Raw genomic sequence first — 26,276 nt, 5'->3', positions numbered from 1 at the left:
TTTCCAATCCAATTACCAGCTGGACTGACCCTCTCTATACCTTCGACTGGAATAAAATCCGCAGCGCTCGTTTGCCTGCACTCGCTTTTTTATATAATTTCAATCTACATGCTAAACAGGGGTCGGACGGACGCGCTCGTCGACTGTAGGAAAATTAAATGATGTTAGATTACAAAAAGCCTCCTATGGGAGGAGGAAGTGCAGCAGTTTATTTTCTGAACACATTTTGTTGCTCTCTTGTCTATAAACAGAAGTAACTGTTGAGAAATTGGGTCAAATAATTGCTTGTTAATTGGAATTCAAAAGAGTTTATAAGGAAGCTAAGTTGCGTTCTTGAAGAATACTTACAGAGTGGAATAATTATGGAGTGCTACAGTATTAATTATTGGTAAATTAATTTTTATTATTGAGGCAAAGTGCGGTTCTTGTGTGCGCGAAATGGGTTTTTATGAGAAGCACAATGTGTTAAAAATATGCCGACAATTAATTGCAACTTAAGAAAAGGATTCTGCTAGAAAGGTATATGCTAAATTTTAAACAACGAATCCAAACCAAATTATTCGGGAACAAAACTTAAAAATAAAATCGCAAATATATTAAAATTCAAAATAGTATTATCGGTTATCCTTAATTCCGATCCCTTTTGGCATATAGTATTGATTGATCTCTGACTTATCACTCTACAAAATTTCAATGGCCTCAGGAAAATTGAAAATAACTTGATTTTAATATGTAAAGCTAGAATTAATCTTCTAATCATATAAAAAGACATGAAAACAGCAAGAATTGTAAAATTGTCATGGAGCTGAGATATCCATATCAATCACACTGAATGCCACACCATACTCGTTCATTGTCTCTTAATCCGGCTCTCAACACTACGCGAACAATGAAAAATACCGCAAATTCATCATCGTGGACAAATACACGCTCCTCCTATCCACGCCTAAGCCATAATTCCAATAAAAATCTGTCCGCTGGCCGGCGAAGCTGGGCGCAAAGAAAAATGAAGTCTCCAGCCGGGCGAGCAAGACAAAGTGAGCAAAAAAGATTAATCCAGCCAAATTATAAATACCCAGCATCGCCTTTCACGAATTCTCCGGCCATTTATCACCGGCTCACCTGGTCCATGCAGCATCCCATCGCACTTTACAGCAGGGAGTTCGCTGGTTCGGTTCGTCTCTCAGGAGGGGTCGCCTGCGCGCGTTCCTATCGCTGCTCGGCCGCGCTGGCGTGCTCCAGCGGCAGTCGCTCCTTCGCCTCTGAGGCACGCACCTCGCCGATCGGCCTTTGGAAGCAGCAGCGATCGCTAAACAGTGTCGGACTTGCTTTTCGTTAGTGTTTCACGTTTGTTCTCCGCCGAAAACCGAGGAACTGCACAGAATTCGCCATGCTGGGCCGCCGACTTGTGCTGAGCCTGCTCGTGCTCTGTCCGATTTTCACTCAAGGTAGGCAGCAATAATTAGCACCTCATTATGTATTCACCGGCTTTTCCAATTTAATCGGGCTTCTTCACGCTTTATCGTGGACTCTTTACGCTCGAATGGAAGCAAATATTTTTAGGGTCAAAATGTCTTTATCAAAAATTATTACGACAATCAATAGCAATGGAAAGTGAGCTGAATTTATTTCTGTAATAGATGGAATTGATCCCACCGCTTTGGGCAGTTGGATTAAAAGCACGATATATATTGTCGAAGAAACTTATCAATTTAAATGGTAAGTGGGTCGGATATTGACCAAATTACAGTGAACAATAAATTTCTACAAAAAAATATTTAAACTGAATTTTGAAATTTTTTATTTTTCTAAATCAGTTTAGGATTGTCGAAAATAGAGGGGCTTCCATCAAACTAAAAATCCTTTTTTTAAATTTAATTTTAATATTAAATTTTTGATTTTTTTAAAGATTTAATATTTAAATTTACGCATCAACGTCAATCGATAACACAGTCAAACTCGCTCTTACGAGCATTGAAAATGTTATCCTATCTCTTATTATTATATATATTATTATATACTATAGTAGTTAACTATTATATATGTTTTTGGTAATTTGGAATTTTCAACTTCACACAACATCTCATTCTTACACATTTTGCCCTTTTAACGAGACTAAATAGAGGTTTTACCTTTGCTCCTGTAATTACGGAAATTTTGGCGCCGAATAATGTTATAATTGGGGAATGTTCTCGGATCTCTCTGGAAAGGACCCAGTCGGCAAAAAAATATACGCCAGCAAAATAATGAACGCATTTTCCCAGGGGCGGATTTTAAACTGCCATTCAGAATGAACACAAAACGGCTCCAGCAGGCGAAATTAATTTTTGCCCTGCCAGGCTAACCGCAGGTTGCTCCAATTGGGATTTGTTTTATGCCCGGACACATTGAAATATAACAGAGCGCGCGTAAAGTTGAGGGGTCATTCTCAATGCAGATGCGTTTGCTCGTCGACGCGCAGTTTCGTATTAGGCGGCCGCTTGCTTCCACGAACGGGGAATATCTAAGTGATTTTTAATGAGCCTTGTGTGCGCGCCTTTTGACGAATATTTCCTAACTTCCGCCGCCGCGCCGAAAGATATTACCCTAAATTTTACTTAAAAAAGCAACACAATTCGCTTTCTCCCACGAGATAAAATTTGTTTGTTGCTACTGTTTTTTTCCAAAACTTACGCAGTCATTAATTTCCGAAAATTTTATGCTCTCTTAATGCTAATGTCTTTATTCTGCTAGTTACATTATAGAGGGAGATTTCGTGGCAGTAATTGTTTTTACTGAGCTACGACCCATATATTCTTGAACATGTTAAAGCTTTGAAAGAAATGTAAACAAAAGAAGCGTGTTTTATTGTCAATTAATAAAAGCAGACCTATGAGAAATTTTCTTTGCACACAGATACAATATATATTTTAAAATTTAATATATCACAAAAGAAAACGAATGTGTACATATGTATATATCCTGGACTTAAATGTTTCCCTTCTCCCTGTTCCTCTTTGAAATGGAAATATAGGGAAATGAACAGTAAAATGCCAGCCAGAATTGTGTGCACAATTTCAGTGCCAAATTTATGCATTCGCTCAAAATTGCGTCGGCTTTCCCCTAAAAGTCAGGACACTTCTTTCAATATTAAAGCGGCAGGTTTGACTCCTGGTTCGCTCGACAAAAGCGCGTGTCCCTTTGATTCAATATGCGTTATTTTTCCTTCTTTTCACGCAATTTTGTATCCGGCGAGAGGGATAAAGCAGCAGAGTTTTCTCTTTCTCTCTTATTACTGATGTAAATCACATTCATTCTCATTACACTGGAATGAGAATACGAACGAGCGGGAGAGCAGTGTGCGTATGAAAAAGACTGTTTCCATAAATATTTTCAAACTTTTGAGCCACGAACTCGAACCGTGCCTGCACTCACTCTCACTCTCAAATATCTGATACGCGCAACGGTGTGTGTATAGGGGTAAAATAAACTTCGCCGTCTGAAAATGAAATTAAAACGGAAAATGAAGTATGAAACGACGGGGTGCTTTTGCTCCCGTGTTAACTGCGCGTAAGTTTGAAAGGGAATATTCAAACGTTTACAGGCAGAGGGAAATTGGAATGCCTTATCTCGCGGCTTTTACACACGTTTCTGATCATCGTTTGAAAGCTCGTTTACCGTGGTGGCGGAAATTTTTAGTGAGAAATCTCATCAAAGGGACGGAAAGTTTTATTTAATTTTGTTCAATTTTGCATCCCCGCCCGAGGCCTGATTTCTGCATAAAAAGTTAAAAATTATGCAAATCCAGATGAGAAGAGCAAACTTCCGTCTGTTTGTTTGGAAAAGACTTGTAATTACAATTTAACTAACAAATGTTTGCTGAGAAAACAGTCGAAACTTGGGCTCGGCACAAAAGCATCTTATATAATGCTGCATTGAGGGACTGTGTTTTGGCTGCCGCGATTGGTAGTCCCAGCGAATGTGTGCCATTTATCGAGCAGAGCGCTTGCACAAAGCCCGACTAATATTGCGAGTGCAGGCGGCAGCTGGAGAAATATGCTTTTGTCTTTGTGTCCATATTCATTATTTTCAATTAAGGGCCCTCGACGCGGTCGGCCAGCTCTTTACATTGTTAATGGAGAAGTCGACCGGCAGGCAGAGCGCATTTATAGCTATACCATAGAGTATCAAAGCTTGGTGAACGGTATGGGTGGGTATAGCTTACATTTCGTACACGCGCTCGTCTGTGTGTGGTGTATGAAGGTGGATTTCCATTAAAACTCGGGAGAATTCGGATGTGTGTATGCATCGTTCTATATACATAATACATGCAGTCCTTTTCGTTGAGTCAAGTTAAATTGAGAGTTATTTAATCGAGGCAAGTAGGTTGAAATATACCGCTTTGTCTTTTGTATGTAGACTTGCTTCGGACACAAGACGGGAAATGTTAAATTGAATTTCTTTTGTCACATCAAGTGTACCACGTGCTTGTGGAGAAGACACAATGTGACACACTCATAAATCTATACACTTTATTGTTTGGAATCATCCCCCAGAAAAGTTTAATTGCGTAATTTGATCCGAACAAAAGATGAATAATGCAGATCGGAACCCGCATACTCATCACCGCAGGCTCTGTGCATAATGACATCATTCCTAGCGACGCGCGATAAATATGGAAATCGAGAACGTGAGAGATTTACTTCCATCTCCACACCACCTTCAACAAATGAATAATTGAATCATCCTCTAACAGAGAAACTCGTCCGCTTCTCACCAGAGAGAATGATCATCGGAGGGTTTTTATTCAAAGTGGAGATACTGATCCGAGCAGCACGGTGCGGGAACAACAATAATATAATTCACGCCTCCTTACACTGATGGGGATGACGCTTCATTCGATTCCTTCTCTGTCTACCCACTCAGAAAGATATTATTGCCGATATTATAGATACACAAAGCGGGGCTTAAAAACACAAGGACGCCTGCGTTTTGTTATCTCCCGCGCCGCAGTGAGTGAAAAATGACTGCGATTCTCTCTGGTGTACATTCTCGTTCGTGTGTAGTGTTATTTCTCTCTTTTTACACTCGGATTCGATTGATAAGAGTACCAAACACATGCAAGTGTCATTACGGACATGCAGCATCAGTGTCTGTGTACGTTCATGCGAGGAGTCGAGGAAAAGGGGCCGCGCGCCGGCAGACAAAGCTCTCGATAAATCACCGCGAGAGGGAAGCTAAATATCACTTTTGTTGATGCCGCCTCTTTTTTATTATGCATTCCCACTGCGTATATACACACGCACTATAAATCGGCAACTAGGGTGTGGAAATGAGGCATGTGCAATGCAAATAAATATTTTCTTTCCTAATGGAATTCTTATTGTGCCAGGCTGCTTATCTTTTCAATTTGCCGGACTGGATTGCGTTTCAATTTTCGATTTAGCTTGGCATCAAAAAGCAATTTTGCTGAGGTTTCTGCAAACTTTTTGTGAAGACTGATGAAAGTTTTAAAATTAGGAACAGGAAAATCTGTGGCTCTTGTTTTCCAAAGGGCGAGGGCGTGGCCGTTGTTTGCTTCTCAAAATTTCTCTTTGCTCACTTTATTAAATTTTCAGGCCTGCTCTGCGCGTTGTTCCCTCATTCTTCAATCAAAATGACGTAGAAACTCACCCGCGGAATTCATTATGGCAGAATTTCTTTAATCGAAATATTCCCCCCGCATCGATCAAAACATCACATAATGCGCGGCTGTGTTCACTTTTTCAATTTCAGATTGCATCGATTCAATTCAAATTCTCACAGCACCCCAACAGTGAAGTACACGCTAATGTCATCAGACGAAGAAAAACGCATGCGGCGGCTGCAGCCTTTTTTAACGCATAGTGCATTCCTTGGTTAATAATGTTGTAATAATAAAACGCAAATTGACTATCACGGGGCACAGCTGAGACTGATGGGGACGTATGAAGAATGAAAAAATGCTGCTGTTGGTCCGACCCTCTCGGCAGGCTTTGGCACAAAAGAAAAATGCGCGTCGCCGTTTTACCCCCGCAGATTAATTTCGTCTGCAGGAAGGCTGCCTCTGCTCGACGTCACCTCTATACCAGATTTATGGCTTTTTATTAAAAAAAATACGCGCGCGCCAAAGCCTGTGCGCGTAAAATCGGTGCGATGGGTGTGTACTATTTTATCGCCTTTCAAAGCAGCCAGCGCTTTGCCAGTAACAAATTGAATTTAATTATATTCAGCTGCAACCAGCGCCTCATTCAATTACACAAGTCAGTGCGGAATGCTGCCCTTGCAGGCTGGCACCCTCTCATTTGCAGCTACACCTATGGCTCTCTTTTAATTAAGGGTTCAACAGGGCATAGATTAGTTTTCCTGCACTACTGTGCTTTCAGTTCGACGAAAGTTTCATCCTGCCTCGCTGGAAAATGGAGTGCAGTAATTAAATTTTTAATTTTAATTAATGCTCTCGCTGATGCATTTTTCAGAAAAAATTGTGTCAGTTAGTTCTTCTATGAATTAATTTATCCTTTCATATACCAATTCATATCAGAAAAATGCCAGCATAATTAGCTCAATACTGCTTTCTGTATTTTTCCTCTCCATAAAACGGTATTTCTCATCAAAACATTGCTTGCATTTTCCTTGGTGATGAACTTTGACACAAAATCGTTCTCTATTTTACTGCTCGTATTCCTTTAGAAAAAAGGGGCCACGATATTTTGAAGGCACTCTCCCGCATGCTGCAGGTCGTGAAAGAGGTGCTGAATTTCCACGCAAATGTGAAAAAGTACTCAAGGAGCCAAATCCGCCGAGAGTTATTGGATTAGGGCGGCTGAAAAGTGGCGACACTATGCTAGCTTCTCTCGCGAAATGGATCTTTCGCTCCGCATGGCAGCACCGACGCTGCTAATTTATGGAAATGACTCGGTCCGCCGCGCTGGGTACATATTTCGAATTTATTAACTCTGCATTCGAGAGGGAATCTTCGTCTGCTATACTTTCCTCGCTGCCAATGGGTGTAAGTGCGACGGCGAGCGGTCCATGTCCGGAGAAGAACTCGTTTTCTTATTTTAGTGATAGACTCTAATCGCATTATACATCCAAATCCGATTTATAAGAGCATTAACTTTCATCAGGAACAAGTAGAGTCCATTGTTATGGAATCTCTCGTCAGTTGATACTGCCGCTGGAAGCGCTTTTTCCTCCCATCTTTTGTGCGTCGCAACCCTTCGAATGAGTATTGTAACGTAAAACGTAATGGCCCTATCTGCGCGCGCCAATATTAAAAGATCGCCTTCCAATATAATGTCCGAAAGTTTTAATGTAGCAAGACGAGACTTTTGTCTGTAACTTTAGAATGGCGCTGCATTTGTGCCGCGCCTCTCAATTTCGACCCCAGTGTGCATTTTCTGATTGGAAATGGAGCATTTGAATGCCAAGTCGAGAGCAACTTTCTCAATGGCCCTTTTTCCTCTCTTTCTTCTTCGTATATTCACGGAGAGCGCGACTTTTATTGCGGGCCGCGTACGTGGCAGAAGGGCACAAGAGAGAAAATTTCGGACGGAAAACGTGAAAAATTTTTACACCGCGCGAGCGACTGACCCGTGGAGAATGTGTCGCCTGTAGTTCCACGCAGGCTAACTTTTGACACTTTTGATTGCTCAGAATTCTGGAGTGCACCGAACATTGGACGGAGGCAAAGTTTGCTTTTTCTCCTGCTTCTGCAGCGCCGACTCTTTTCTTGCTCTTTCTTACTCCACTCACAGTCAGAGAGGCAAATAAAGCCAAACATTTACTTTCCAGAGGGTTTTAATGGAAATAAATAAGCACCGGCTGTTTGTGTATAAATAAAAAAAGAGTGCTGGGAGGCTTGACGGTCGTTTTTTTGATAAAAGCAGCAGTTTGCGAAGCATTTGAATAAAAAGTGACGGGCCTATATTTTCGGACGACGCAAGTTGGGAAATTAAATCATAACACACGGGTTTTGCTGGCACCCTCGCATGTGTGCTTCCTGATATAGAGAGACGTAATGCATTTGATAAAGCACGCCGCGCGCAGCCCAGGAATTTATTATATGCGTGTGCTGTGCCGAACGGGTTACTGGCTCACACACGGTCGGCGCTCATGCACAAAATGAAACTATTTAAGCAGGAAGAAGTTGGAAAGTGCTCGTGTGTGCCCGACAGCCTAGAGCGGGCATGGTGATTCCAGGTGATATTTATAATCCAGCGCAGCTCATTTGCGAGCAAAAGATATGAAAAAGGGCTGAAATTTATAGGTGACGCATATGTGACCAAATTGGGTTAGTTCAGAAGCTATACGGCATTCTCATATTACCATAAAACCGAGCACATTGTCCGTGTTTCACCAGCACCAGAACTCCATACTGAGAGCATATTACCTCTCACCAACTAACAATAAAAAAGCAACCTTTGCAATAAATCAAAACCTGCAAGCGATTGAAACACACATGGATGCGTGATTTTGTTTTTTTTTTTTTTTTTTTTTTTGCTCTTTTTATCCTTGTCCGTCCGAGGACCGGGAAGGGCGCGCACTGCACTAGCACGAATGCTGAAACCCGGGTCCCAATAACACCGCGAACGGATAACATGGGCGCACCAGGCCGCACAGGGACCCAGCCCACTGAAGGGCCACTTGCCTCTGCACCGAGGACTGCATTGAAACGCTAGACATTTGTCCCGTGAAGCCAAATCACGCATGCTGGAAAGGTGCAAACCAGCAAGTAGCGAGTCGGCGCCGGTGCGCCTCCCAGCCCGTCGAGCAATTTGAGCAATTCGAGTCACTAAACTAACCACTTTTTGCCATCTCTGACATTGGGTAGCCAGTATTAGATCTCCGAACTGCTCAAATACCTCACATTGCTTTGACACTCCTGAGAGTGCCTTAACAATGCGAGCCAACGGGCTGGTTTGTAGCCAATCTCAAACACGTCTTTGTCTGTTAGCATTTTGAGTATGCGCGCTTAGCGAGTGAGGAGTTACAGGTGGCAAATCCCTGTAAATATAAAAAAAATGCAGAAGAACTTTTTACAAAAGAGCCGCCACACAGTTGGGACAAAAACCGAAGTATTGTAATTGCTCCAATATTTATTCTCTCATAATTAGAAAAAATCTATTTGATCTTTTCTTATTGATAGTCCAAATTTTGCAGCCAAAGGCACCTCTTTATATGCTAACTAGAAGACCTAAAGTTTCACCGACTTGTTTCTGTGCACCAAGTTTTAATGGCAAAGCTGTTGCAGTAGCATCTCGCAAATATTTTTCTTCGCCACCATTTGCATATACAAGCTGTAAATTTGACCCAAAAGCAAACTTCCGTGAAACAGAATGGCTTCATTCTTTTGTGAACACCGCATGAATATTCCGTACCGGGTGCTCGCTCGCTCGCTATCTCTCTTAATGGTCCCGAATATTATGATAACGCCCTCATTACACCCCGAACCGTGAATCTAAGGGTGCAGGTTCGCAAACACCGGCAGCAGCAGCAGCAGCACCTCGCGCGCAAAAGTTGCTCAAGGTGGAAGGAAGCCAGTTGCGCTCCAAAGCCCAGACTGACCCCGGCAGGCTGGCTCTCATCTTTAATACAACGGTCAAACTTGCTAATTAAGTCCCGCACGGAGCGGTAGAGAGTTTCAATGACCAGATTAGCCGGCGAAAGGTGCACCCCCAAGTTGTGGCCGCCCGTGTAATCTCTGCGGCTAATGCATGCTGCGCTCCGCCGCACGGGCAAATATTTGAAATCCGCCCGGCCGGTGCGGGCTGTCATCACATCGGCCGCCACCTAATGACGCCACCGCGTCGATAGCGCTTCTTGGGCAAATAAAACCACCTAATTGGTCTTGGCCGCAGAGTTTCAATGCCGGCGTGCGTATTGTTTTCGGCATTAATTAGCCTGCGTTTGCTGCCATAGGATGGGGTGAAAGCAGTTCTAACTTTCCCTCTGCTGAAATAATAATTTCCCGCACTTAAGCAGACATTGCACACGGAGAGAACTTGGAGCTGATTTCCAATGCACGACTTTTGTTAATTTCCCAGCAGATTGCGAACAAGTTTCGAGACGCTGGGTTAATAATCGCATCAAAGAAGCCCTAACTGTATTTGAGCCGCGGGGCAAAATTTGGAGACAAAGGAATCAATGGAATTATCAAACTTTGCCCAGCTCATGCGAAATGTTTGTCAATTGTAACATAGAATGAGTCTGAAACTCTCGAGTTTGTCTGTGATCGTACGTGAAGATTGTATGCATTTAACATAATAGTTGATGATATACATTTTAATTCAATTCTTGCAACGATATTCACAGAATTTAATAAACCCAGGCCAAATCTAGCTTTGCTTTCTGCTATACATATACAACAGCCAATTTGCAAGCTAGAGCAGGGCAAATTATCCATTAGGACAAGGCGTTGCATAGGTATAGTTGGAAAGTTTGTGGCAGCCAACTGCACACAAGAGAACTAAACATTTCGCACAAATTGCAAACCGTGAGCCGAGGACACGAAATAATAATAAGAGCGTGTGGCTTCGGAACTTTTTGCGGCAGCGTAGCAGACGACAAACAATATTCCTGTAGACTTAAAGGGGTGGTTTGGCCGGCGAGTGTGTATATATCCTTTGTCGTTGGTTGTCGTCGTACACGCGCGCATGGAAGGGCAGCAGCAAGACACGCACAAAAACGATTGCTGAGAAATTCCCGACTGTAAACGGTCCAACAGTTTCTTTGCAGCTTCAGGTCCAGCTGGTCCGGCGACTAGAAACAAAAGCTGCAATTTCCTCCGCAAACGGCAGCTACTTTTGCAATGTTTATTGCCATGCTGCATTGTAGTGTGTTTCACTAGAAAGATTAGAAGCGGAGAAGTAGGCTCTGTCGTATAGTAAATTCACATCAACTCGTCCCGTGGCTGCAAGCTAGCCGGCCGGACCACTGTAGCTAGCTGGCCGCGCGCGCGATTTATAACTTTTGGCCTCGCGGAGCATACATTATAACTCTTAGTTGGGTGGATGATGCTCTTGTTTCCCTCCCTCGTTTCTTCTCGGAGCCTGAGCTAGGCCAACTGGCCTGGGAAATACGAGAGCGTCGTGTTCGCCTCCATGCTGGATAATAAAAGAGCGCAACGTTCGTTAACACACGTCACTCCTTAATTGAATTACACTCTCTTTTTAATTAGAGCACTTTTTGTCATTCCTCCTGCAAAGCCTTGTGAAAACGTGAAAAACGCGAATAGCTAGATGGCTTGCTGCCACAGATGCCATTTCTGAGCACCGAAGAACTATCCATGAAAGGTAAAATTGTGTTGCAAACAAGGAAATAAAGTTTTGATTTCTATGGGGCTTCTTATGATACTTTGCACAATTTTTGTATTTCCTAGAAACGCTCGATTTATTGCTTTCGTTTAATTAATTGTTAATGAAGACGCTGAAAGTGACATTTAATGTAAGTTTGAACTTTGAAATTTTCTCTCAAAGGAAAAGTCTCGTCAAAGTAAAAGTTTTTTATGCTTTAACAAGTGAGATCTTGGTTGTGTCCTGAAATAAAATAATATTGTTCAAAATGGCCAAAAAGGTTCACTCTATTTTTACCACCTAAATGAAATCTCAATTTTTTGCTGCCTAAAATTTCGCCTTTATTAATAATTTGCTGGAAACGCTTGATTGACTCATAATGATAAATAATTCAATTTTGACCAAATTCAGCCCAATGAAAGAAACCCCGAGTTCTTCTCAACTTTACAACTACGCGCGTTTCACTCTCAGTTTTTGTCAACACTGCGCATTCGACTTCAAAGGCATTCCGCGCCCTTTAAGGAAATTAATAAATTAGCGCGCCCAGTGGAAATAACAGCAACCCGCTGCTTTCACTATGCTATGCACTTTGAACAGAAAAACGTTTTCTTCACTGAAGCGCGGCAGAGGAAAAACGTTCAAAATTGGCCCGAAAATACAGTCAAAGTGCAGCAAATGGCAACCCCCTAATGGCTGATAAATTATTTCCAGTCGACAGCTGTGGGCAAAAAAGCGGGCGACACACATTCCAGTGCGGGGAAAATCGAAACGGGTCACAAACACACTCGAGAAATGACCGCAAAAAATAAGTTCATTACTACTTTGCGAGGGCTGCCTGACGCGCGGAACGATAAGTTATTATTTATTGAAATGCGCGCAGTCGGGCAGTTCCATCGATCACGCACGCTGCCCAAAAGCTGCTCCAAATTAATAATAATAAAAAGGAAAGACACTGAGCATAAGACGGCGGCTCAAATTGAATGAAAAAACATGCCGAGTCGCGTTCTCGAGGAGGGACGAGTCTTCATAAATTTGGGGCGCAGCGTTTCCAGCGGCAGTTTGGCTGCTTCTCGATAAAGAGGGATGAGAGAGAACTTCATATATAGGCTATAGTACCTTATTTGGCTGTTGGGCCGGCGCCAGAAGCAAGAATATTGGAGCAGGCAGTGCAGATACGCCAGAATGCAATAGTCGGAAAAAATGCTACACACAGCACAACATTATCATTGAGCACGCCGAGCGAGAGATAGATATTTCGCCAACATTTACATTGCCCCGTGCCGCTCTTTTTTTCTTTCTGCCCGGAGAGAGAAAAGAAAGCAGATGCTTTCTTGTGATACCGGCACTACATTTTTATTATTTACTCGCGGATGCTGCTTGCTGCTTTGGCAAACATCGTTTTGCATTTCAAATAAATGCCTCCTGCTCTTCTCTCGTCGATATTATAACGGCTGGCAGTGTGCGCGCACTGCACAGATTTTTCTTCATCAACATAGAGATCTGTTGTGATATTTTATATTCACTTTTTGCGTTTGGTACACTGGAGGCTTTCGCAGTCAATATTGTGTACGCGAGAAGATATGATTTTCATTTGGAATTACTGGCGCATTCACGTCTCTGGCCGCGTTCTTCCAGGTCACTAAAAGGCTTTTCTGTTGGAGAGCAGGAAAAATGGCACGCCATGTGAAATGCAAGACACATACACATACACACACTCACAACCCCCTCCTTTATTTCTTTTTATGTGAATATGCTCGTCGAGCAGATAAAAATGTGAAGTAATGGTCGCCAGAGATGAAAAATATCGGCGCTTTTTATATATCAGATTCTTTCATTCCGTCATAAATCCTGCTTTATGCGATGCATTTCCAGTGCAATATTAATAAGTCGCACTTCGTCACAGTTTTTTCGTCCTTATTTCAGATAAAAGTAAATCAGTCAAGCCACACACATCAGTGCTATTGAAACGAAACCTTTGTATGAGCCGCAGACGTACTCACACGGAAAAAATATACTCCCAATGGTATTACGCGCTTTTTTTAATATTAATGACACTCTTTTAATCACGCTTTTCGCTTCAATTATTAACTGAAATACACGTTGGGAATATCTTGCCGCGAGGAACACATGTCCCCTCATTAAAAAGGATATTATTGTTGCGTTTGAGGGGTGTTGGCGAAATATGTTTCGGGCGATGTATTCATTTAGCAATTTCCACGCCCGATTGGTCCGGGATATTCGGATCATTTCCAGCAGAGCGTGCTGCATTATTAACACACGGCAGCCAATACACTTGGTGTTGAGTATTGATTAACACACATACACACATACTGTAATATATTATCGCACGATACGCATTTGCATTATAAAAAGAACGGACAGGGCAAATGCGGCAATTGATTCGTCAGAATGATTTCATACGTCTGCGCCTCACTCCCCACGTGCGGGAGGAATAATAACAACATATAGTTTATCAGCGTGCGTGGTGAGGGGATGGACCCCGGGGGCGGAGAGGGAGGGAGCGTTTCTCTAAATAAATCCTTTTCAATATCAAGGATTATATTGCACGCTGCATTGTGTGCTTTATTTCGGCCCAGCGAAGAGAGCTCCAAAATCCTTTCATCCGAAATTTTTAGTGTCTTTTTTATATTGTGTATCGAGTGCTCGCATTGTTTTGCGTACGCATCGTTTATTCTCAAGTCCCCGTCGGAAAACAAAGGCCAAACACAGTGGACGAATCGATACAGTTCTGATTTTGTATATGTAAAACATTTTATCACAAAAGCAGCAGAAAGGGCCGCGCGGCGCTGCTTTTGATACCTTCGTGACGAGGACGAGTATAATATATAGGTCTTATATACCAGTAATAATACCATCCACGGCAAAAAGGGGATTAGCGAGAATTTAAAGCACTTTTTCTCTCGCCAGCAGTACACACTTCGTAATATTCTCTCTCGCACACACACAGAAAGCAGACTGAGGCTGACTAACGAAGTTTGCAGGCTGTTTGCTGGTGCAGTGCACGGTGCAATAGCACACGTTTAATGCCCCCAAGTCCTCCTGCAGATACACGGGCTGAGTTTTAATATAATGCATGTGCTCGGCGCAGGGAATTAACGCCGGCATAGGGATTATGTGCGATAGCCTCGCCTGTGGTTTACTCCGTGAGAATTAATTCAGGGAAAAATAAACGCTGGGGCACGCCAGTGTGATGTAAATTCCACCTTGATGCTTTTTGTTCTTTGCGGACGTGGGGCACGACTTTTCGCATCCCAACTTATCCACGAATGGATCTGATCGATAAAAATTTCGCCGGAGCTTTATTGCTCTATGCGCCAAGACTGTTGAATCGCAATTAGAGCAGCAACAGTGGGACGATTTCAAGGCCAAAAGCCTGCCGCAATTGAAAGTTGGCACACACATACACACGCATGTCATCTTTGTGGAACTTGTCATTGTTGTATTAATGATAATCAGATTAGCAACAATATATACACATGAATTTCAAACAAAGGACAAGGCAAGAGTGATGAGTTCTCTGAATAAATATGCTCGTTTTAAAAATTTCAAGAATTATATGTTATTTAAAAATAATATTTCTTGTTTATTTTCGAAAAGAGAAGGCTGAAAAGAAGTTTAATTTTTTCACATTGAGTTCTTCTTTTGGAACTGAATGTCTGTAAAATTAAGCTTTTATTTATGAATAACGCACACTGCTTCTTAAGGAAAATTCCGAGGAGCTGCCTTTATGTACTTTTAGAAATGTCTGCTCTCGCATTCGGAAAGTTAAATTCAATACAATTCAGAAAGGTCGAAAACATTTCCAGGAAGTGATGAATATTTTATCACCAACCTGTGCACACATCCACATTATTTGTCTCCTTTTGTGCGAGTGGAAGACGAGGAGAGAGCCTATATTATATATGGCTGTATATTTTTTAAGTCGCGAAGGCAAAAGTGCCCAGAAATAGAGAACCGTGGCGCTAGCTCGTTGAAGACTTTTCACGCCGAGCAAGCAAGTTGATTTTTTCACTCGACGGCTGCTTCCTTTTCCTCCAGCCGCTTTTTATCTTATGCTAATGTTATTCCCTCTGCCATGAGAATATCGCACACTTTGCCACTGCTGTTCTAGCGTATGTATGTTTTTCCGCAGAGAAAGCGGGAAAAAATAAGCCAGAAGGCAGAGTTAACACGACGACGAAAAGTTTCCTGCTCCACGACGGCTAAATAATTTTCATATGCACGCGGAGGCGGCAAATCTGCAAAAGTTGGCCGCACTCAGAGAGAGAGAGAGAGAGAGAGCAAAGCAGACACAATCTCTGAAGAGCCAGCGAGTCACTCTTGCTCCTCGGCTCAAATTTAATTTGCCCAACACGGCAGCAACGCCAAAAGCTAGCGGTCGCTCGATAAAAATATTACACTGGAAATTCAATTATCGAGAGCAAAGCTTGCGCGCGTGTTTACGACCATACGTGACGAGTTCTATTCTACAAGTGCACAGGTTTGAGATAAAATTAGATATTGCGGGATTACCCTCTGACAAATACCTCTGGCGTTGATGAAGACACAAATTTAAATTTACGATTTTCCTTTAAAAGCTATAATACATATTATATATTGTAACCTTATTATAATTAGTATTTTTTACTCTAATTTTCATGTGTTATATGTACAACTCGCGTAAATATCATGTTAGAATTTATCACTCAATCGGTGAAAAATGATTACAAGAAAAAGAGAATCATCTCCTTTATTAAAACTTTACAATCATATTGGATCTAACATAGAGTCATTCCTGATAAAAAATACTACCCTATTTTTATAAACCCCAACATTTGAAAAAAATCAAACATCTTCTTGCAATTATGATATATATGAATTAAGCATAATAGTTCAGTACTTCAGACGATATTAATGATAGCTACTAATTCCGAAAGAACAAAAATCCGGGTCTTTCTTATTTGTACACGCTAGTGCGCTGCATGGATTCAGGAAAGCAGAAGAGCACGCAGTCGACGCGGAGATTACACGTCACATGTTGTTACTTCCGAGGGGTTGGAAATACGCGGAGGATGTGCAGCAGAGACAAAAATCTCCTCGCGAGATCCGGTGAGATTGCAGTGGGTGACGCTCGGAGGGGTCAAATTGACGAGCAGAGCTAGAGAGAGATAGAAAAGCGGAAGTAGGACCTACAAATCTCAAGCGAAAGGAGAATTATGAACACCCGAAGTGTGGGCGTTGCTGCTTTTATCACTTCTCGTCGGGAGATCCACTCCGAAAATTAGGGTGGAATTGAAATAAATCGCCGCCTTCGCGAAGAAGCATATTGCACGCGTTGGAAAAAAGATGAAATGTGCGCAGAGAGAAGCCTCGCAGACTCTATTAAAAAGTTAACCAGCTCGGAGAGGCAATTTGCAGGCGCGAACTTTCTTTTTACGCGAACTTTGAAAAAGGCAGCACGCATTTTGCAGGGCTAAATCAGCAAACCTAATAATAAACGCGTCCTGCGTCATTAAGTGCGTGACAACAAGAAAATCCTCTTACGCTCCTAGTTGGAGTCCATCCGGAAAACAGAACACATGCACGTGTACAGCCATTGTTTCGAGCTGAAATTAGTTGTAAAATCCGTGTTTGCTTATGGCCAGTCCACTTAAAATTCCAGTCTGCCATTTGGGTGCGCAATTTGCGGCCTGCGAATAATAAAGAAATATTCACCGCCGAGCGCAGTAATTGGGGCCTCGTTCAGCCCGTATATATATAGTCACAAATGAGAAGCGAGTAGCCAGGACTCGGGGAAGTGCGTGGCGGCGGCAAATTGATGGGCCGGCCCATTATACCTCCGCCGCTTGGTAATGCGTTTTTTAATGCTGGCTAAACTTGATTATAATTGCAGTCTCGCGGCCAATAACGCACAAAATGGCAATAACTCGCGGCAACCGCCAGATCTTGAATTAGAGTATGCGAGCAGACAATGCGTAATATGAAAGGGTAATTGTCCACTTTAGGGGAGCGATTAATGAAATTCACGTGAGCTTGTCAATTAAATAAATATTACATGAAGCAGCTTCAGCTTATTGTTTTTCTAAATGCACGCCCAGCTGCTCCTGCTTGTTCTCAATTTCCTCTCCACTAGATGTGTTCGATAGAGTCAAGGGAATTACAAAAATGTATAATGTGCCCTTTGGTGCGGCCGGCTTCAGTATGTAATAATACAATTACACGCGGTGGCACCGCTGTTCTACACGGCATATGGTTCGCCTTTATTACGGTTATTAACTAGATAATTGGCCGGCTTGTTGTTCATGTTTTATAGATATTTTCCCGTTTTTCGGCTGGCTATACTGACCACTAACGTCTTTTTGAGGTAACTTCTGTGCTGCGCGACGCATTTTGTACCCGATGGTAATTGATCACACACAAGGCGCGCCGAAATCAAATGTGACTTGGTCACGACATGAATTTCTATGATTGTCTCTCGTGAGTAGTGTGTGCCGATAAATGTTATTAGGTTTTGGTCTCTATTTTATTTGATCTATAATGGCCTTTCCATGTGTTATATTATGCATATAGTTTTTCACACTGCGGGAGAAAATATTGAAGACACAAAGAAAACTCTTCAACGTCCTAGATATTCATTGCATGTAATAGAGTCAATTTATATTATCGATATTATCATTCTAATTTTTCCTCAATTGGAAATAATAATGAAAAAATATTGCGAAACAGAGATATTGATACATTCGAATTTCTCACATAACTATTAATGTTTATTTCAGTACATATATTTAGCTGGATTCATTTAGCTGTTTGATCTTAAAGATCATATTAATGAAAAAGGTAAAATATAATTTAAAAGTCTTGTTGAAATATAAATTGAGAAAACCAAAAAATGAACCTATGATGCGCAGAAACAATCGCAACCACACATCTAAAAGGCAGTGAAAACTATGATTTGCCGCGCCGATTTTTGATTTCTCCTAATTAACGCCGACACATAAATGCAGGCATTCCTTCCTAAATTCATCTCTAATTCGCACCTTTGGCGCATCCACGAAATTTTACAATGTGCCGCGAATGGGGTTAATGAGATTTGACCCCGCGCCACGAACTCAGCCTCTTGACTTTTTTATTCGAAGCTGCCAGAGAGCAAAAGGAGGAAATTAGCCTAAACAGCGTGCGGACGTACACTCAGCGCTGGAGCATTAAATAAGGCCTGCGGCGATGCATAGCTGAATTAGTTAGCACCATTCAGTCAACGCGGTCAGAAGTGAGCGGTGGCATAAAAAGTGTGTGTGTGTGTGTGTGCGGTGGAGGAATAAAAACGCGCCGTGGACTGCATTTCACGCCTCTTGTGCACCACGTAAAACGATGATTCCAGCCTGTTGTGTTTATATCCACTCACAAAAAATGGCCCGAGTTGTTTTATTGCACACATTTTGATGGCCCGGCGTGTGTTTTAACGTTTTTTTCTCTCTCGTGGGGTGTAGGTTTTATTAACAAGTGTGAAATACTCATTGCGATGAGACAGGAAAATAAACACCGACGGGTTTCCTATTTACCATGCGAAAGGGTATCCTCACAAAGTGTGAGAAAAAAGAGGAAAAGAAATATCTAAAAAGGTCGGCGTTTTTCTCTTCTCTGTCAGCGGTTCTGGTGCAGTGGCTTTTCTATATTTGACCACACACCATAGATGTGGGCTGTAAAGTCGAAGTGCCATTCACGATGACGGTCTTTTCTATGTCCCTGCTGTGTACCTGCTGTCATGCCTAATTTACGCGGCGATCATGCGTTCATTACGAGCGCAAAAAGCGGAGAAAAGCTGTGTTGATTACCGGCTTGTTGATTACCGGCTGGTTTCACTTGATTAGAACCAAATAACCAAAAAATTCAAAAGGGAAATTTCCAACCACCCGCGCCTAATCATTGGAAAATTTCGGTACAGCGGTTTTTCAGGCACACATATACCGCAAAAAAAGTAGAAGTGCCACTGGGGATTAATTTGGGCATTGCGCCAAATTCGAACGTATAAAATAAATTATCGTTCAACCACAAACCTTGTAGCTTCAAAGAGTTTTCCTGCTGCTGGCTGGACCATCCATCGATTTACCTTTTTTCGAGCGCGTAATATTAAAAATTAAAAAGCGGCCAGGTGGAAAACGCCCTCATCCACACGCAGCCTTTGTAACAGGGCGCATATTAAATCACACGCTTAATTTCCAGCTAAAACACGCTGAGCGCCAGAAAGGCATGCAGAAATTTAGGACACGTAATAGGTGACGGAGCGAATAGGCTCCCGTAACGGGCGCTCCCAAAACAATTAAGGGTTAACTCGCAATTAATCCCAGCAGAGCGAGAAGCTGCTGAAAAATCCTGGCGAGCCAAGCGTACAGGTGAAGGGTTGTTGGCGCGACTCGGGGTTAAAAGGGCTTGTTAGCAGCAGCAGCGTTCCACTGCCACCAAGAAATGCGTTTAATTAGGCTCTGGTTTTAATACTAAACGAGAGTGTATGTGAGAGAGTGTGTGTGTAAGAGAGAGAGAGAGAGAGAGAGAGAGAGAGAGAGAGAGAGAGAGAGAGAGAGAGAGAGAGAGAGAGAGAGAGAGAGAGAGAGAGAGAGAGAGAGAGAGAGAGAGAGAGAGAGAGAGAGAGAGAGAGAGAGAGAGAGAGAGAGAGAGCAGCGTATATACGCTCTGTACGCTTTTTTGATAGACACGAGCGTAAATCTTCATTGTGTAGTTCCCGGGAAACGCCTCCCTGGTGGTTGCGGCTCCTCTACTTAATTATGCTGTTTATTCGCATAAATTTTGCAGTCAGAACTTGGGAATAAAGTTGCGTCGTATAATCAGGCCACAGCCCATTCATCACGCCGCAAATTAGCCGGCCGAATTGAAATTTACCCCGATTTCCCTCAGCTGGCGGTCTGGCCTGGTTGAGCAAGTTTAAAGCGGAGCAGCCAACCGGGATGGGCTCTCAGTGCGCTGAGAGAGCAAGACGAAGTCCCAACAGGCGTGCACAGCCGGAAAAGTCGGAAACTAAAAATGCTGTCAGACAAAAGTTTTTGCTCTGGGAAAAACTCTCGGAACACCCCAGCAGCTCGCGCTATGTACGAATTCTTTGCAAATGTGGAATTGGCTCTATTTGTCCGCACGCAAACTTCCCCTGCTGGCGTGGCACCGCTTTTTAATAATTCCACCAGTCTTCTTTCTGAATGAAAGTTGATCTGGGAACCACCATCGGCTTAAGAATACCACGATTTATTTTGGGAACGGAATTTCAAAGTCACGCCAGAAATCATACGAGTTAAAATAAACGGTGATAACCAGTTCTGATACACTCTGCAACCATCTGAGAAGTTTGTTTTCAGAAAAGCGAATCATGGAATGAACACATATAGAAATTTATTCATTGCAATCATCACGTGAGAGGGATGAAGGGAGGAGATTAATTTCCCAACGCAAACTTCCTGCGATTCCCTCGACGCCAATGCAGACACTTCAGACTGTTGTGAGTCACAACAAAAGTGGCCAAATAATCGCCGCTGTGAGCTTCGCCCCTATTTCCGAAATCGAATTCTTACATTTGGACACGCTCCGTCTGCGAGCTATAACAGCAGAGACACACACATGCTTGATGAGCCTGCGTTCGAGAGTGATGACGTGGTGCGGTCGGGAAATTATCTAGGCGTGTTTGGCTACAACGCATACACGTAGCATCCTCTGGTAATTGAAAAAGCTTAGAGAGGGTATGATTATACGTTCGGATGTCTGGAATAACTTGAGGGCAGCACATCGCCGCGCACGCACGCAATTTAAACTCGTATATATATGTAGACTGCGGAGGTGCTATGGGTTCCGCTTCCACAGTGCGGGTGCTTCACTCTTCTATCCCTCTATCGGAAACCTTTAATAAGTAAAATCTCTAACGACGGACGCACCTCGGATGATATTCAGGTTGCCCTTCCTCGAGCCGAACAGAACGGTCCGTTGTTCTCTCACTCTATTTCAATATCGGAGATTAATATCAAAACTTGCGGCTCAGATCGGACGATGTCCGATTCGTAGAAATCCAATTAGCCGAAAGCCGTGGAAAGCAACAAGCGCTGATGAATTGTGTCAAAATCCAATTTACTTTTCACCCTGGGCTGCGGCTGATTGGATTTCCGTGCCGATGTCAAATTTTTCAAAGAGGTCTACTCGATAAATTCCTTGATTTATTCGCTTTATCCTCGTGAATTTTTCATCGTATGCACGGTGGCCTGTGTGTACATTTGGAGGGCGCGACAATCACATCATCATTACATTATTTTGATATCCACGCGCAGGGTGGCCCCGAGCTCGGCGTTTTCTTTGACAGTTCCTTTGTACCCGAGTGGCGCCGTAGATTTATGACAGGTAAACACGGAATGAATATAACCACGAAAAATGTCGCGTCGGCCCGCTAATGATTTCTCTCCCGCACATGCATTTTTCATGCACCGGCGGCCAGCCAGTCGCGACCGCGGCACGCATAAATTATTAGCACATTTTTCCACCGATAAAGCGACGCAGCGCATTTTAATGGCCGGCGGGTGGGCGCGTGCACTGCTACTTATCTTCCGCATCCAGCCCACACATTTCGCTGATGAGCACTGTCGATAATTTTCTGCCTGCGTTCACCCGCCGCTCAATTTTAATTTTTAGGGGGGCGTGGTGGCGGAAGTTTGATTTTGTTGCTGCTCGAACCAGCGGGGAGAGTTTTTTTCAGACGTGCTTTTCGCTTATTATGCGACAAGGGTTCTCGAAAGTTTGTGTTTAAAGATAGATATCAAAATCTGGGAGGGCATTTAATTCAATAAAATTACCCTTTATGGAGCTACCCCTACACGGGGCTTTATGCCTCGTTCTTTATTCTGTGTGTTTTTGACCCGGAATGAGTTATGATTAGATCAAAGCCGCGTGGCGGCGATTGATATTCTTTTTCGGTATTGAAATGATCACCTAGTTTTGATTCAAATGATATACCTTTCTCAATTGAAGGGAATATTTATGAATCGAAAGAGAGATGTATTCCATGTGTCCATGAAATGTAAATTGAACGGTTCAGTCCAGAATTTGAATAAATTACCAAACTATTTCGTCCATCGCTACAAGGCTTATTCCTATTCTAAAAAAATAGTAAAATTCTTTCACAGTTTTTGCTGTGAAAAATAAACAAGGTTTCAAAACATTCGCACCGCAAAAAAAACATGAACCAGTGGCCAACATCCAAAAATTAGATTTAGCACCGATGAAAATCCACCGTTCGCTGATAAAAAGTATAAAAACCTATACCCGCCCATTGTACCCAGAGGGAGGATTTGAGACTCATCTCTTGCAGCAGAGCATGATGCTTTTCTCTCATATCCGCAATCCTTTTCAGAGTGAAGCTCAATGCCCCGTGCAAGAGATAGATTTCGGGAGAGGATTGCTAATTCATCCATGGATAATAGATATTTGGTTAAGAATTAGTTTCACCCCCGCTCTCCGTTCTGCAGCGGCATAGCGAATAATAATAAAATTCGGCACCGCTATAGCAGGAGAGAGAAAGAGAAAGAGAGAGAGAGAGAGAGAGAGAGAGAGAGAGAGAGAGAGAGAGAGAGAGAGAGATGCGGCTCTAGATTATATTTTTTCCACTGCTGCCGCCGGTCAATAAATTTGGCTTGGAAGTGATGGGATTGGAATAAATAAAGGCTGATCGTGAGTCATGATTGCATCGTCGCGCAATAATCTTGAAAGCCTGGCCATCCATCCACTTACACGGTCGTGCTGCATTGTGTACTCGCCGCTCTTGCTCGCTGCCCTCGTGCAAATAATTTTTCTATATAGATCGCGCAAAGCCTCTATCACGAGCTGAATCTCCGTCGTCTTTGGCAGGCCGAAAGCGACGTGCAAAAAAGACCGTTGTGCTCGCCGACATTGAATGCAAAGAAAACGCGTGTGGATGTGGGGCCGGCCTTGTTGGGTTAGTGTGGTTCCGCGCAATTTTCGAGATTGGGATGAGAAGCAGTGCCTCGGCTTTTGAAGAAAAGACTCGTGGGAAATCGAAGAGTTTGACTTTCGACTTCATGCCCACATCTTAAACATTTGAAAGTGACTTCACTTGACGTTTATATAATGTGGACGTTGAGAGAAAGAAACATTAACGACTTTTTCTTTCCTCTAAAGATTAAGTGATAAGCAAATAAATGAAAAATTATATACAATTTGCGACTTTCTAAACTTAGATGACTTAACACAATGTATCGATTTTAATTTAGACTGCAATCGCACTTCAATCAACTGATATAAATTGTCACAAGGGTATAGACGGCGTGGAGGTGTGATTTTTTTCTCTTACTCGCCAGTTTGGCTTCCACTTAAAACTTTTCCTCTCTGCGTCCACTGCGAAGTGAAAGTTGGAAAAGCAGTGGCGATTCGATCACTCTTGCTTTCGGCTTGTTCTCGCACCCTGCTATCAAACGCGATGTGCGGCGAAGTTGTTGCGGGCTGCCGAGAGCGCGCGGAGCCACTCAAACGGATGCTTTCTGCCCTGATATATATTAAATAAAGCTGCTGCTGCTGGGTCCATTCACTGGCCATGCACAATACAATCTGTTCACGCACAATGAGTGCATCTTCGACGCGTCCGACACGCCCCAGCCCGGACTGCTGCTCTTGTAAAAACGCGTATCCTTGTAATTTTATGTCCAACAACCGGCGACTCTCGCATTATTTTGGCCCGTCTCTGCTTTTTGTTGTGTCGCAAACTTCCGTCAATTCACAATTTATGTGAGTCAAATAAAGAGCTCAGACCATTACGCGGGTGCGTTCGTCACTGCCCCCGAGGATTTGCGCGCAGCTTTTTAAAGGGACATGTATCGACTGCTTGTATGTGTGTGTGTGTGTGTGTGTGTGTGTGTGTGTGTGTGTGTGTGTGTGTGTGTGTGTGTGTGTGTGTGTGTGTGTGTGTGTGTTTCCTTTGTGCGCCGCGAGCATATGCTTTTGTGCACATTTATTCGCTCTCTGGCTGGCTGGCTGGCACATCAAGTACAATACACACAAGTGCACGGCAGACGTCATAAATCCTGACCTTATTATCATAAAAGGTCTTGCTCTGCCGGTCCATTCCGCGAATATGCGCCCCTGTTCCACCGAGTTTATTTTCCCGGCTCCTATTCGCCGCCCCAGACGAGAATGGTGCCATGAAAGTGCAAATATAAGAAAACATCTCGTTACTCGCCAATTTTTTCACTCCGGCAGAACACATTATGCGAAATAATTTCACGGAGAAAATGGCTTTTCTTTGTGCTATTCCTTTCCACATGTCTGCGAAATTATGTAGTTTCTATTCATGACAATATTGATCTAACCCTTGCTTTTGTTCTGTTTGCAGGTAAAGACAACAGCTTCTAGTCTCTATGAAAGGAGATTTTTTCCAGTTGGTTGGGTATGATCGCAATACGTATTTTCAGTGAGATTTTTAATGGAGTTGTTTTCGAGATAAGGCATAAGCAAAATATGAAACTCAGCTCGCCCATCAGCACTCAACAAATTTCATTCAATTTCCCATTTGCATGTTTTACCTTTTCGTGCTCGGTAGCACTCAAGTTGCGCCTTATGTCACAAAGGTCCTGTCGCAAAAGAAACGAATGCCATTGTCCCCGTTTCGTTGCTGTCCCGCTCACTCATTGGTCCACATATATGTAAACACATAAAGCCCGTCAAAGCATCTGGCGGAGGGTGCAATTCCATTTACTATTTACCTAGCCCTCAAACTTTAATCCAGGTCAGATTTTGCGGAAAACGACGTGCATTCCAGCCGGCAAAGCGCCCCGTCAAGTGCAGCTCTTATTTTTTATTGGCCAATTCACGCTCGATGTAGCAAGAAGCATCGTGGTTCGGCCGTTTTCCAGGCCGAAATAATGCGTGTCCTATCTAATAAACCACATCTGAAGGTTTTTTAATCCCGTTTCCCTGCGGCTGAAATCCGCTCTGTGGTCTTCTGCTCGCGTATAAACGCGCAACATCATTCGTAAGCATAATCCGCTGCAGCTGTATTTGCAAAATGGCGCACCGTATCCTCCCTTTCAAATCCCAGCCTACCTCTCTGATTTTGTATCTGTCTGCCGGGCAAACAAATTCACACGCGAATGAAAGGCAGCGCTTTCTGTGCTTGTAAATAATTGAAAAACACCCGCCACTGAGACTCTCTCACTCTGCCTGCGCCACGTATAAATAATGTAGGTACGCGTAGGCGCGAGTGAAGAAGAATGAAAAATCATCTAACAAGCAACGTTTCACGCGTCTCGTGTTCCAAGCTGGCAAATGGTTTTGGCGGGCAAAAAACTCGCGAAAAATGAGCGCAATCTCGGAAGGAAATTGTGTTTTTGGCTTGCGGTGTGCGTTTTAGTGCTCTCTCGGATCGCTTCTCCCGCTCCAGTTTGTAGGCTCTGCCACGAGTTATAATCTCTCTAATAGTGTGGCTTTTTCTTTTTCCCCAACTGTTATATTCGCTTAAATCTAGAAAAAAGTTTTATGTAGTTGAAACAGCAACTGTTGAAATTAGATTTTGATAACAAGAACTTGTTACTACTGTTTGCTTATAATTGAAAATGACCCAATGAAAATAATAATAAATAATGAAACATGGCATATGAACAGACAAGTTTCTCACTCTGAAATTGAATATATGAAAAGCAGCCACTGCCTGCCGCATTAAATTGCTCTGCGACGAAATGCCGAGGCACAAATAATGTCGGATGCAAAACTCTCCGAGCGTGACAATGGTCCCCGCAACTTGCTGGGGGGTGCCGTGCAAATTTGAATACAATGCGTGTCAAAGGTGGCTTACGTTCGCCGGTGCGGACAGCACAAGTTGGAGGCAGCAAAAAGTGTCCACAAGCCAGCCGCAAACCCACCGAGCATAACAAGCGCAAAGTTCTGAAAGCGACGCAAATCGCTCTCAAATCTGCGCGCACCTGCGCCCGA

At 43.0% G+C, this 26,276-nt stretch overlaps 1 protein-coding gene across 1 annotated transcript in view; it reads left to right on the top strand.

Annotated features, from left to right (window-relative positions):
- Positions 1–1,236: 1,236 nt before the first annotated feature.
- LOC135942504 (lachesin-like) overlaps positions 1,237–26,276 on the top strand; it is a 115,671-nt gene continuing 90,631 nt past the window's right edge. Inside the window, exon 1 of the mRNA XM_065488637.1 lies at positions 1,237–1,448. Within this exon, the coding sequence (XP_065344709.1) occupies positions 1,391–1,448 (58 nt within the window). The 5' untranslated portion in view covers positions 1,237–1,390. The remainder of the gene's footprint in view (positions 1,449–26,276) is intronic.

The sequence above is a fragment of the Cloeon dipterum genome, chromosome 4, assembly GCF_949628265.1.
Source record: "Cloeon dipterum chromosome 4, ieCloDipt1.1, whole genome shotgun sequence".
NCBI lineage: Eukaryota > Metazoa > Arthropoda > Insecta > Ephemeroptera > Baetidae > Cloeon > Cloeon dipterum.
Note: the sequence above shows the minus strand (reverse complement) of the source record. Positions and strands in the feature narration are given on the sequence as shown.